General features: G+C 44.6%; 2 protein-coding genes across 3 annotated transcripts; both read left to right on the top strand.

Annotated features, from left to right (window-relative positions):
• Positions 1 to 7,345, top strand: LOC117843516 (WAT1-related protein At4g30420). Of its 2 annotated transcripts, XM_072292228.1 has the most exons (10): positions 1 to 133; positions 1,524 to 1,612; positions 2,225 to 2,352; positions 3,026 to 3,462; positions 3,596 to 3,664; positions 3,762 to 3,878; positions 4,787 to 5,012; positions 6,285 to 6,443; positions 6,542 to 6,693; positions 6,839 to 7,345. In XM_072292228.1, exons 4-10 carry the CDS (start codon positions 3,263 to 3,265, stop codon positions 7,038 to 7,040), a joined length of 1,125 nt encoding a protein of 374 aa, XP_072148329.1. In that variant the 5' UTR covers positions 1 to 133; positions 1,524 to 1,612; positions 2,225 to 2,352; positions 3,026 to 3,262; the 3' UTR covers positions 7,041 to 7,345. The 2 variants fall into 2 exon arrangements, with proteins under 2 accessions (XP_072148329.1, XP_034580019.1); XM_034724128.2 differs by lacking the exon at positions 1,524 to 1,612 and having other exon boundaries at positions 2 to 133.
• Positions 7,346 to 7,701: 356 nt separating this feature from the next.
• On the top strand, positions 7,702 to 10,225 carry LOC117843517 (WAT1-related protein At4g28040). Its single transcript, XM_034724129.2, has 6 exons — positions 7,702 to 8,101; positions 8,196 to 8,309; positions 9,194 to 9,401; positions 9,504 to 9,665; positions 9,765 to 9,916; positions 10,006 to 10,225. The coding sequence occupies exons 1-6, from the start codon at positions 7,839 to 7,841 to the stop codon at positions 10,220 to 10,222; spliced, it is 1,116 nt and encodes a 371-aa protein (XP_034580020.1). The 5' UTR covers positions 7,702 to 7,838; the 3' UTR covers positions 10,223 to 10,225.
• Positions 10,226 to 12,677: the final 2,452 nt, after the last annotated feature.

Below are 12,677 nucleotides of genomic sequence, written 5' to 3'. Positions count from 1 at the left end.
GACGCGAAAATTTCAGATCTAAAATTATTTTCGTGAGTTGACTCTCCGAGCTCCGTAGATCTGAAGTCAAAGTTCGGTTACCGGCGAAACTCCGGCGAGCAAATCCGACGAAACCATCAGTCATCGGCCGAAGGTGAGCACACCATCTCGTTCGTCTCGTCGTTATCGTTCCGTTTTGGCATTCATTCGCGAGATCGGACTTCGTTTCCAGCTTTCCATCTTCCTCTCTCTATGTTTCTCTTTCTCTGTTTATGTACGCAACTGAACCGTCCGTAACCATGGCCGCCGCCTGGTCCGTTCATCCTGCTCGCCCAGCCACCTCCTGCTTGCTTGTGCCGTCGCCGCACGCGCACTATTGCCTCCTTGCTTGCGCATCGCGCCGCACCACCGCCGCCCATGGCTCACGCGCCGGCCGTCACTCCTGCTCGCCGCCTGCTCGCTGCGCCGCCGGAGCCGCCGGCCGGGCCTCCCTGATGGCGCCGTCACCCGCCGCTCGCGCGAGCCACCCCGGCCCCGGCCGTCGCCGCCGGCAGGACCGGCCTGGACCACGGCCGACGGCCATCGTGTTACCAGTTGGAGTGCGTTGGAAGGTTGAAGATGAGATGGTGATTTTGCTATTAGGCTCCTGAGGAAAACTCAAATTTTGAGACTATTCCTGGTGTCTTGCAATTCTTCCTTGCTAACCCTTGAGGTGTACGGTTAATTGCGTTTGGGCCCTTGCAACTCGTTTAACCCATAGATTCTACGTTTTAATTTTATTTTTGTCCGTTCAAGTTGCGTTAGATTCATAATGACATAAATTACACGTTAGTGGTAATATTTTCCTTCACACATATTTTTGAAAATAAAATTTATATTAAAATTGATTAAATGCCTAACAAACGAGTTCTTCTCTAAATAAAATCTATTTAGTGTTATATATCGTTTTTCATAATTAAATGTTAACTTGATTAATGCCTACTTTATATTATTTTCTAAATAAAAGACAATTAGGTTATATCTCGAGTTTTCATAATTAAATATTAATTTGACTAATATAAAAATAAATGTGTTTTTAATTTAATCTACTTAGTTGAACTCGAAATGTAAAGCTATACGCTTAGATGTCAACATGTATCTTATTTTTAAATTAAATATTTAATTTGCATAAATTGTACTCAAATATTTATAAATAAAATTGGACTAAACTTTACACCGCCTTTTCTTATGAAAATATAAATATGACTTGATTAATACTAACTAAGGATATTTCTCTAAAATATCTTTACATTGTTTTTCTCAACTAAAATAAATGAAGCTTGTATAGCTCTTGTCTTTCCTTTTATAATCCAAAATCTCTCGACAGTTTTGCCTTATCAATCATAGCTCTATTCTCAGCGTCTCTTCCGTTCGCGTAATCTTAGAATCGAGCCCTATCCTTTAGTACGCTCTTTTAAAGCTTTTCTTTTTGTTTTAGTGTATTGTTCTTAGTTGTACTTTTTTTTGTTTGCTTGTATGTTTGTGTCGGTGTTTGCTTCGAGTAGAAGATTTGTTGTTCGGAAGATTTGAAGAGTAAGAGTTTGAAGAGAGCAAGAGCTGAAGAGCAGTAAGAGTAACTTTTCGTTGGAGAAAGGCAAGTGTCCCTAACCATCCTTCTACCTATGCTTTGTTAATAATATCATGATAAAGTTAATGGGAACATGGAGAACCACCTAGGAAAACAGTGCTACCACAAGACTAAATGGCTCTGGTCTTGGCTGAATAATTAGAAACTATAGTCTGGGGTAATCTTACCGAAAGGGCAAGAAGGGCGGCGACAGATGGGGTATAGCACTCGCTCTCTTAGGAAATGGGCTTTGCTAAGACACTGTACCCACTAGGGGACTGTTATGCTCTGCTACTGATCCGAAAACCTTAGCGGGTTACCACTTACTAGCGAATCTTTGTAAAGGCCTCGTAGCGTCCCTATGCAATCACACCTCGGAAGTGTGGTATGATGCCTAGCTAGCATCGCATGGTTGGGTCCAAAGTTCTTCTGAACTTTTACGCGACTTGTGGGTAAAGATGTGCAACCTCTGCAGAGTGTAAAACTGATTGATCAGCCGTGCTCACGGTCAAGAACGGCCTGGACCCTCACATGATTAATTAAACTTGAAGATGGACTTAAATTGTTATTCTGGTTATTTCTAGTGGCCTTGCTGAGTACCAACCATAAGTGTACTCACCCTTGCTTACTGCTGCTCAGAAGAAGAAGGTGTGTGAAGTATTCCGAAGATGATGCTGAGTTCTAGGCGTACACAACGCCCAGTCGATTGCTTGTGAAGTTTGGAGCCTCCATTTCCAGTATTTAAGCTGTGTATCTCTGATGGTTTCGTAAGTCTTTATTTGAATCTTTTTACGTGATACTGTTACTGTTATTCACTTATGATGTCACTATATATATATGAAACTTGATCCTGGCATACATATAGGTAGCACTTGATTTTATCCTTAAAACTGGGTATGACATTTTGCATAATGGGCATTGCAGTGCAGGCTAAAATGAATTAATATGCCATTAGAGTAGCTAAAAGTGTAACTGAGGACATGTAATCAAGCCTTTTACGAAATTTCAAAGAGATGGATTTGTGGAGGAAATACGTTTTTCTTACAAATAATAACAAGATATAAATTGGAAGATAAATTATATATTCATGAAGTAATGATAGATGAGCTACAACATGAGCTGACACAGCTAAAGCTCCAGGTTTTAGCTAATACAGTACGTGTTGATTGTTGAACACATACGGAAGTTCAGCGTAAGGGGAAACACTACGAATATAGATGGAAACCTCAAACAATATAGAATAATTGGTAACTGGGTTCCACCGCAATTTGAAAAAGATTCAGAAATATCTATATACGAATATTGTGTTAGAAAATGGATAAAAGTTAATGAATAAATAAATTTTGAAATGAACAAATTCTTGCATACCGTACCCTAAAACATTCTATTAGAATTGCTAGAGAGCATGGAGTATAACATTTGTATTTCTCGCACCAACAGGCGGATGCAAAGACGTGGTGCGCGTGGCTATGGGCTATCCGCCAATCGAACGCCGACCGCCCGCAGCCGGATTCGCCCGCTGCTCCCTTCCCAGGCGTACACAAGCGCGAGTCAGTGAGGGAGCAGAGCACAGGCGCGAGCTCGTCAGTACACACAGCTCTCTTCCGCGCGGTGCCGTAGATTCCGAGCTCGCAATTCTCTCTCCCTCTCCGTCCACTCCGGTGCCTAGCCGGACACATGGCCGGCGGCCACATCCGCGCGGTCGTGGAGGGGTACAGGCCGTGCGCGGCGATGGTTGCCACGCAGTGCATCTTCGCGGCCATGACGCTGTGGGTCAAGGCGGCGTTCGCCGGCGGCATGAGCCCCACGGTCTTCGTCGTCTACAGGCAGGCCGTCGCCACCCTCGTCCTCGCTCCCATCGCCATCGTCTCCAACCGGTAGGATCTGATATTCTGATCGATCAGTGACGCTGCTCCTCTTTCCTCCAGCGTTTCTTATAACCCCGCACGCACTCTGCTTCAGCCTGTTGTAATCTTTGTTGTGATTCTTTCTGGAATCTGAACTGGTCAGGAGCATGCTGAAGGACATGAGGCTTGGGATGAAAGGCTTCTTCTTGGTGTTCATGGCAGCTTTGTTTGGGTACAAATTCTTGCTCATGGGAAATGAAGTGGTAGCGTGCCAACATTTTGCTTCCTCTGTTTTCAATCAACAACTATGTATCCATTTTGTGCAACAGAGCAACGGTGAACCAGAACCTGTGCTACCAAGGGCTGCACTTAGGGACCTCATCGCTGGCCACGACCATGACGAACTTGATACCGGCGATCACCTTCGCCATGGCAGTAGCCGTTGGGTGAGTACCCAGAAAACAGGCCTGCTGTATTTCATTTTTGAAAAATAAAATACCAGTGTTGAGCATAAAGTGACCAGATGCCCTAGACGGCTAGAAATTTCGCTAATCGTTCGATGCTTACAGACCTCGAAGATGTGTCAATGATTAAGTGAGGCCACTAACAAACACGAGACACGTCAATTTCCTTCTCTAGTTGCGTGTTACATTAGTATCAGCGTGTTCGGCTGGCTGCTGCTGCTCGGATGCTGGTGCAGTAGCAGGCAGAGCCTCTTACCATATCTGAAGTAGTTGTTTGGCTGGCTCCGCTGCAAAGCAGCCAGCCGAACACGTTGTATAACGGCATGGGATGGTATATCACCTAGCTCGTCACATGACATGCATGCCTGCTCTTTTGTCTTTTACGATCATGCAATGTGTTTGATTTCCATCTCTTGTCACTAGCCTTGTTGGCACCTAAAGCTGCATGATGTTCGTTCATCCAACTCTTCTTGCAGACGTCTTGAAAAGTCGAGTTCAGATACAACTAGCAGTGTCTGTTTATCTGTCGACAGATTTTTAGGGTAAAATCTATCAAATTTTATGATGTTACATATATTATTTTTTGATGTTGCAAATATTATTCTCCCATGTTACATATGACTGAAACATGCGAGAACAATATATTGAAACATAGTAAATAGCATGTGTAACATCAGGAGAATCTGCCAATTTTCTTCCAAAAATCTATCAACGTATTTTCCTACCTGTACTTTCCTGGCGAAAAAAAAATTGATGGCTGACAGAAAAGTAGCTAATAGTTTTGTAGAAAACTGCTACTGTACATGATAGGTTGAGTTCAGTTTCTTTGGTAAGATTCTGAAATGTTGCATCGCTGTCATTATCGCTTCATGCATCTAATTCATCAACAGGCAAGAAAGAGTAAACATCAAAGAAGTAGCTAGCATTGCGAAGGTCCTCGGCACTGCAGTCTGCATCGGAGGAGCTATCACGATTGCATTCTTCAAAGGCCCAAAGCTGCTGAAGCTCTCTCTCCATGATTCGTACATGCTTACCCCGTCAAGCAGCGATTGGGTGATGGGAGCGCTCTTCCTCATCGGCAGCAGCTCCTGTTGGTCCCTTTGGCTCATCTTGCAGGTCAGTGTGCTAAGCAACCATTTTCATTAGCATGTAATCCTTTTCTCTTAGCTGTAGAATCCTTTTCTCAAAATTATAAGTAGGGATTTTTTTTCACTGAAAATTTTCAATTCCTTATTGATCTTTCATGTGCCAGTACCGTATGTGCGCATACCTATATATGTTATTGATCCATGCATAGTGGCAAATAAGGGATTATTAAAGCTGTAATGATAAGAAAAACATTCACATATGTGTGTGAAGATTCGGACTTTGTCGCGAACTGAGTGTAACTCAGCTGTTAAGATTTCTTATGATGGAACTTGCCCATCAGGTTCGAGTTCTCGCATTACACTGGATTTAACCGGCGCTATTCATTCAATAGTAAGCGATATACACACCGATAACGAGACGTCAGTAAAGTGAGTGTGCGTGCGTGTTTGTGAGCATTTGCGTCTATACTGTGTTTCGTAAAAAAAATTCGAACTTTGTCAAGTTTGACTAATAAATAGCCTAATAAGAAATATATTTAGTGGGTTTTTTCCCAAGGCAATGTATATGAGCAAGCATTCACATCGCCATTGATTTCCCGTATTAGTGAACAATATATTCAATGCGAAATGTTTGTCAAATATTTTTAGGTTGTGCATACTCAAGCTCTGTAGGCTTTATTTTTAATTGAAGTACGCATGACACTTTGATTCGATGTTTCTTGCTTCTGCTTGATTTTTTTGACGTGCTGATTTCATGCCTAGACCAAGCACAGGGGAGACTTAAATCGGTTCCACGAGAGGCAAATTGGAGAACTTTCATGTTCCGATGTTTGATTGTGCAGTTCCCACTGAACTGATCCTGTCCTCCATCAGCAGCTTGTGCGCACAGCAATGTAGTAGCCAGCTAGTAGCAGTAAGTTTTGATTTCTACTACTTCCGTCGTGCGCCGATGGGAGGGGCGGCGGCGCGTCGATGGGTGGCGGGCGGCGCTCGGCAGGGCTGCGGGGAAAGGAGTTAATGCTGTGGTAGTGGGTATTTTTAAGAAATCTTAGAGGTATTTTGGACTTCGCTTACTTTTAAGCTAGTTTTAGCTACTCCTGGCCAGCTAATGGCTAAAGCTTTTTTTAGATTTTGAATAAAGTTTAGCTGGACATATTTGAACTCTTAGCAGTTAAATTTAGCCATCTAAACTTAACCAGGTATCAAAGAGGATCTTGAATTAGTGATCAACCACCACTGCATTCTCTACTTAAATTAAGTGGCAGCACAATCTCATAGGCAGCTCATTTTTGGATTTCAGGCGCCCATCTGCAGATCGTACATGGATCCTCTGACCCTATCGGCCTGGACCTGCTTCCTGTCCACGCTGCAATCCGCGGCGGTCACCTTCTTCCTGCTACCGAACCGTAGCTCGTGGAAGATCCACTCCCTCTTCGAGCTCTCATGCTACATCTTTGCCGTGAGTACACACGCAGCTTCCTTGAGAAACTAGAAGACGGAGAAGCAATCTGAGGTCTTGGCTGACGGGGTCATGTCGCACCCGATGGGATTATGCAGGGCGTGTTCGGGTCAGGCGTGGTGTTCTACCTGCAGTCGTGGTGCATCTCGGTGAGGGGCCCCCTCTACTCGGCCATGTTCACCCCGCTCTGCACCGTGGTCACCACCGCGCTCTCCGCCGTCGTCCTCCACGAAGAGCTGCACATCGGAAGGCACGTCCCTTCTCTGAAAGAGAGACCTGAATATGACTTCAGTTCTCTGATGCCCACCCCGAGCGAGCACCGAGCAGGCGCCGTTTGCATTTGCATCATCAGAGACTGATAAGGAGAGTGACATCATTTTTGTTTCTTTATCCAGCTTGGTAGGCGCCGTCGCTGTCGTCGCCGGCCTGTACGTCGTGCTGTGGGGCAAAGCAGAGGACGCGAGGAAGGGGAGGGGGCCGGACCAGAGCAAAGACTCGACGGACGGGACCGCGCGGTCTGACGCTCAGCTCGACGTGGAGCACACTCTCGCTGCGCCTCTCCTGGCAGGCGCCGCACGCTCACAAGCACCCAGCTGATAGAGGAACAGAGGATCCCTTTCAGCTCTGCAGTCTTTCTTTGCCATGAAAATTGCTGCTGCTCCTGCTGCTGCAAGTTGCTGCCTGATATGATTTGGCGGCAATAAACTGAAGGGTTGGATGCGCGACAGGTACGCTGTGCGCACATGTGGTGGAGATGCTAACCTGCAAAATGGCGACGGGATCCAAGTAGAAGAAGAGAAATCGAAGTTTGCTTAGGGGTGTCTGGGTGCCATATTTGATGTATTAAATATAAGTTAATTATAAAATTAATTATACAGATCGAGTCTAATTTGCGAGACGAATCTATTAAACCTAATTAGTTTATGATTTGACAATGTGGTGCTACAGTAACCATTTGCTAATGATAAATTAATTAGGTTTAATAGATTCATCTCGCGAATTAGCTCGGGGTTCTGCAATTAGTTTTAGAATTAGCTCATGTTTAGTCCTTCTAATTAGTCTCCGAACATCCGATGTGACACTGCTAAAGTTTAGCACCAGTAGGTAATTTCACGATGAGCAGCAGGGCATGGCCCGTACATGCATATAGAACTGCATCTCGATAAGTTACTTAATTTGCATAACCACGAATTCTTCTATCTCAAAGGATTGGTTTGAGTTGACCACGGAAAACAATTGCCCAAACCATAAACAAAAACGCAAAGAGTGATGACGGCGCAGCTGACTCAGCTCGGCTGCGCCCGGCCGGCGCGCGCACATGGATGCTCCTACATAGCTGGCGAAGTGAGGCCCCAATAATCTCGCTCCCACCTCTCTCCCTCGATCTAGCCAGCCATGGCGGGCGGCGGTCCGTGGCTGGAGCGTTACGGACCGAGCGTGGGGATGGTGCTGGTGCAGCTGTTCTACGCGCTGGTGGACGTGGCGCTCAAGACGGCGTCCCGGGTGGGGATGCGGCCCATCGTCTTCGTCACCTACCGCCAGGGGATCGCCGCTGCCACGCTCCTCCTCGCCTCCTTCGCCGCCAGGGGCTGCACGCTGCGGCCCATGGCCGTCGGCGCGCGGGCCTTCGGGCTCATCTTCGCGGCATCCCTAGCCACGTCAGTACGCAAAGCCAAAGCTCCTCGTCCTCCCCTGTTCTCTCCGGCCAGATAAGTACAGTTTGGGTTCACTCTCTCTGACTCGATCGGACAGCGCGACTGGGCAGTACTTCTACCTCGAGGGGCTGCTCCTGGCGTCTCCGTCCATGGCCAGGGCCACCACCAACCTCGCCCCCGGCATCACCTTCGCCATCGCCGCCGTCATCGGGTACGTGTACAGTTTTTTTTCCTTTCTATTTTATTTTTGTTTTTTCCCTTTTCTTTTTTTGAGAGGTGTTTTTCCCTTTTCTGACCGGAAAGTTGGGCCCACCACTTCGCGTTTTGGGGGACTACTGGGCCAGGCTAAATTCTTTCATATGGGCTTATTTGTTTCGTGGGCCAAGAGACCTCCAATTAATAAATGTCGTCAAGAACAGCCCATTTAGAAATTCTAGAATTTTTTTTATTTTATATTTTTTTTACAAATTTGCACAAATATATAGTCGAATAAAAAATTTGCAAAAATAGGTGTATGTCGGCTGAAACGACGGTGGGACCCTTATTACCGCCGTTTGAAACGGCGGTAGGGCTTCACCCACCTTGCGCAGCTCCAAACGAGTGAAACAACATATTCCGCATTACGCGGTCCAAAAAGAGCCTGCAACACCACCAGCACCTTGCAAAATGGGTTTCCGCTGCCCTGGTCGTGCCTTTTCATGCATGCATGCTGCACTGTGCTGCTACTTGCACGAAGCTGGACCTATCAATAGCTGTTGCAGTAATCAATTGGACCACCGTCAGGGCGAGAACCACCACCGGTGATAGGGAGCATAGGGCCCGAAATGATGGGTGGCAGGAACCACCACATGCAAAATGGGTGGCACGCGGTCCAAAATGGGTGGAAGCAAGCCTGCAGCAGGGGGGCGGCGCTACTGCCATCTCATCTGGCGATACCCATTTTTGCAAATTTTTGATTCGACTGTATATTTATGCAAATTTGTAAAAAAATATATATAAAATAAAAAAATTCGAAATTCGAAATTAGAATTGTGACCTCGCCCAGCAGGCAGCAGCGGCCCAAATTCTTACTCCCGCCTTCGATTCGGTTCACAGGTTAGAGAAGGTGGATATCAGAAACCTGAGAAGCGTCGCCAAGATCGTCGGCACCGCCATCTGCCTCGCCGGAGCAATGTTCATGGCGTTCTTCAAGGGTCCCAAGCTCCTCGGCGCGGTTCTTCTCTCGCCGACTAGCGACTGGGTGAAAGGAGGGGTTTATCTCGTCGGAAATGCTGTCTGCGTCGCCATCTGGTACATCTTCCAGGTAACTAATTGCAGCGATGCTTGCAATCGCCCTGCATCGGCAAGATTCAACGCGCTATTGCTGGGGTTTAAGGTGACTGATCAAGTGATGGTGTGGTTTTAGGTGCCCGTCTGCAAAAAGTACCTTGATCCCCTGTCTCTGGCGACCTGGATGTGCTTTTTAGCGACCTTGCAGTGCGCGGTGATGGCCTTCTTCCTGGAGCCAAACTACTTGCAAATTTGGAAGCTCACCTCGTTCTGGGAGTTCCCCTGCATCTTATATGGAGTAAGTTCAGCCGAATCCATTCTTGATCGTTCGTCTACACACTGGTTTGAAACTTTGAATTGCTACTCATCAATCGAAATTATCGAACAATTTTTGCAGGGAGTATTTGCCTCCGGCGCAAACTTTTTCATCCAATCCTGGTGCATATCAGTGAAAGGCCCCCTTTACAGCGCAATCTTTACGCCCCTGAGTGCAGTGATCACAGCAATGTTATCTACACTCTTCCTGCATGAAGAACTCCATATTGGAAGGTATGCTTCATTCTGATACTAGCACCCTGTTTGGAAAGTAGATAATCGCTGTTCTTGTGCGTCTTCACAGTGAACTTTGTTTCGTGCAGCGTATTAGGAGCTATCACTATCATTGTCGGCTTGTATGTGGTGCTGTGGGGCAAAGCAGATGACGCGAAGAGCGAGAGTCTGGCAATCCATTCTAGTGGTTCCAAAGGAGGTGTAGATTCAGACTGTATCGGTGTTTCGATAGAGCCTCGGACCAATCTTTCAGAACCATTGTTGCCTGAGCCTGACAACGGTAATAGTAATAATCAGACACGTTGAATACATTTTTCCTTTTTTTTTCTTTTCACGTAAGGCTAATTCTATTCTTCAAGATACACCGGAGAACGGCATATCATTTTAGATATGCTAGCGATAGTTGCGATGTTTCATGTCAGTGTAAAGCTTTCCAAAGGAATTAAGATTTGAGGTATATTTTCATTTACCAAAAATGGTCCAAGGCATCACCTGCAAGGTTGCAAGTCTTCCCTAGTTAATAATGACTTTTTCAAGAGTAATTTCAGTATTTTAAAAACAAAGCATTGTTTCTTGGCAAAGTTTTTTTAAAATATTGACGTCATAGAACATTTCCTAGTGGAACGTTCCATCAAACAATATAGTGCCGGTCCCCTCGCTTCGCTTTCTAAAAAATCAAACAAATTCGTCTCATTTCTCAGATCGTATGCCATGCTGTTAGCAAAGCAGATGATGCAAAGTGTGAGGGGACAGACTCGCTTCTAGTCACTGCAAACACCAACGAATCGAAGATGCATGTTATATCTGTGTAAGAGTAGAGTGCAACACCACAAAAGATTTCAGAACCATTATTATCTTAACGCTGATCAATGGAAATATTGAGACATGCTAGTAGTCGCTAAATGTTTCATGTGTATTGTTTCAGACATACTAATATGCTGAGCAGTGTATCCTTTTGGGCATACTAATGGTAGGTGTATACTAGTAGTCGCTAATCTTAGGAAGAATTGACAATTGGCTTGCTCAAAAAAGAAAAAAGGATTGACAATTGGCTATGCTTAAGCTACCTAGCTGGCCTGTTGCTGAAACAGTCCAATGCACAACCTTCTACTACAGGTCTTTCTAGTTTACAATAATAGTAGAAAAGTATGGCAAAGCGAACACAAAAGAAAAATTTTGTGCAGGTAAAGTTCCTCTCAAACTGATGTCATAGAGCATTTTCTAGTGAAATATTCCATCGAGCAATATAATGCCAGCTCTGTCACTTCATTTCTGAAAAGACCAAACCGTCGGTCCCGTCCCAGTCACCTTGGATATTTCCAAGCGAACCAGCAACAGTCACCACCACTTCTGGAGTCAGTAACTCCACTAGTAACAGCAATCGCGTTTACTGATTAACATATGTGGGCCTAATCAAGTCATCAGCCCATGTGCTCATGGATTCCATTGAAGTTACACCATTCTCAGTTCATTCAAGTTTTACCATCTTTCAGACTCGCTGTTTCTGACAATGGTAATGCTAATACTCAGACATGCTGATTTTCTTTTTCTTTATCCTTTTCTATCTGCATAATACTAATTTTATTTTTCAAGAATAGACTGGAGAACTGCATTTCATTTTAGGCATGCTAGCGATAGTTGCAATGTTTCATGCTAGTGTCAAGCTTTCCAAAGGAATTAAAAATGATCTGCTTCCATACTATTCAACTATCCTATTACCAAAAAATAGTCCAATGCACAACCTGCAAGTCTTCTTCTAGCTAATCATGATTTTTGGAAGAGTATTGCAGTAAAAAAAGGCAAAGCATCATGTGTTGGCAAGATTTTTTTTTAAAAAAAATAATGGTGTCATAGAACATTTCCTAGAGAATGTTCCGTCAAACAATATAATGCCACATCTCTCACTTTATTTTCTGAGAAATCAAATCATTGGCCTCAATTGTCGGATTTGTATGCCGTGCCGTTATGTAAAGCTGAGATGCAAAAAAGCAATATAATGACTACCAATTCTAGCAACTCCAAACGTAAATGGACCTAAAATGCAGATTGTTTGTGTAAGATTAGAGTGCCAAACTAATCTTTTTTTTATGCCGAATCACACAGTACAAACTAACCTTTCTGAACCGTTGTTATCTAAGAACGCGATCAATGAAAATACTCAAACATGCTGGGTTTTTTTATAATACACTGGAGAATGTCGTGTTTAAGTTGTACTAATGGTAGTTGAATGTTTCACGTTAACATATAACCTTTGAAAAGCGATTGAAAATTAGCTATGTTTAAGGCTTTAAGCTATCTAGCTGCCCTGTTGCGGTAACAGTCCAATGCACAACCTGCAAGTCTTCTCTAGTTTACAATACTTATAGAAGAGTATTGCAAGGAAAAACAAAATAAGAAATTTGGGTGGGCAAAGTTCCTCTCAAATTCATTTCATAGAGCATTTTCTAGTGAAATAGTCCATCGAGCAATATAATGCCGGCTCTATCACTTCATTCTCTGAAAGGACCAAGCCGCTGGCCCCAGTCAGTCCCCTTGGATATTTCCAGGCGAACCAGCAATAGTCACCACCACTTCTGGAACCAGTAACTCCACTAGGAACAGCAAGCGCATTTACGGATTTACACATTTGCGCCTACATCAAGTCATCAGCCCATGTGCTCATGGACTCCACTGAAGTTACACCTTTCTCGATCCATTCAAGTTTTAGCATCCTTTTGGAACCTGATATTGGTGCCCGTAACAATCTGCCGAGCCTTCATTG

This window comes from Setaria viridis, chromosome 2 (genome assembly GCF_005286985.2).
Source record: "Setaria viridis chromosome 2, Setaria_viridis_v4.0, whole genome shotgun sequence".
Classification (NCBI taxonomy): Eukaryota; Viridiplantae; Streptophyta; class Magnoliopsida; order Poales; family Poaceae; genus Setaria; species Setaria viridis.
The sequence above is the reverse complement of the archived record's forward strand: the minus strand, read 5'-3'. Positions and strand labels throughout refer to the sequence as shown.